Source organism: Buceros rhinoceros, unplaced genomic scaffold (genome assembly GCF_000710305.1).
Source record: "Buceros rhinoceros silvestris isolate BGI_N320 unplaced genomic scaffold, ASM71030v1 scaffold27724, whole genome shotgun sequence".
NCBI lineage: Eukaryota > Metazoa > Chordata > Aves > Bucerotiformes > Bucerotidae > Buceros > Buceros rhinoceros.
The window spans coordinates 1-797 of NW_010410402.1; the positions used below are offsets into that span (position 1 = coordinate 1).

Genomic DNA, 797 nt, shown 5'->3' on the forward strand with positions numbered 1-797 from the left:
CCTGCCTTAACTCAGAGCCCAGCGGGGGAAAGCATCCGACAGCGGCTGAGCCGTCTGCCAACGCCTCCTGTTTGCTGCCACCGAAAGGGCTGGCAGGGACGGTCCCAGGACGGTGCTGGGCAATTTGGCAGCCCCTGGGGTTGGAAATGGGAATCGTCCCGTGAAGGAGGTGCTGCCTGAGCGTGGCCTTACCCATTCCAGCAGGTGACGGACCGTCTCGATCTCTCCGAAGGCTGCAGCCCAGATCAGTGGCGTGAATCCTCTCTCATCAGGTTTATTTACCAAGTTCTCGCCTGTGCAAACACGGATGAGACGCTGTCAATAGGAAGGGTGCAGCCCCTGCTGCTCCCTGTCCCCCCAGTAAACCCAGCAAAGGTTGTAAACCAAAGCTGAGTGCGCTGTGACAGGACTCTGCGCGATCCGGGGTGAGAACCCTGAGGGACACGTACCTTTCCGAAGGTGCTCTTTCAGCTGGCTGAGCTCTCCCTGGGCAGCGAGCTGGTGGATGGACAACGCTGGTGGGCAGAAAGAATTCACCCATCAGGACAAAATGTTTCCCCAGCTCAGCACCCACCGTCTGCAGGTGGGTCCCTGCAAGTCCGGGGAGGTGGCGACTGACCAGCCCCCAAAACAACCGACAGGTAACTGCTGCCATTCAGCGCAGCAGCGGGGTCAGGCTGACACAGCGAGTGCTGGAAGCCACAGCACTGCGGGGAGCAGCCTGGGACTGTCCTGCAGGCCGCTGCACAGCAGGAGACAGAGCGAGGCTTCCACCCTGCCAACCCTCTGCTGCCCCC

At 61.2% G+C, this 797-nt stretch overlaps 1 protein-coding gene across 1 annotated transcript in view; it reads right to left on the bottom strand.

The window, feature by feature from the left end:
* Nucleotides 1-192: 192 nt before the first annotated feature.
* Nucleotides 193-797, bottom strand: part of LOC104493002 (DNA-binding protein RFXANK-like) — a gene marked incomplete at its 3' end in the record, with an annotated part of 2,019 nt that continues 1,414 nt past the window's right edge. The window contains exons 4-5 of the mRNA XM_010135616.1: nt 450-515; nt 193-293 (exon numbers count right to left, since the gene is read on the bottom strand). Of these exons, the coding sequence (XP_010133918.1) occupies nt 193-293; nt 450-515 (167 nt within the window). The remainder of the gene's footprint in view (nt 294-449; nt 516-797) is intronic.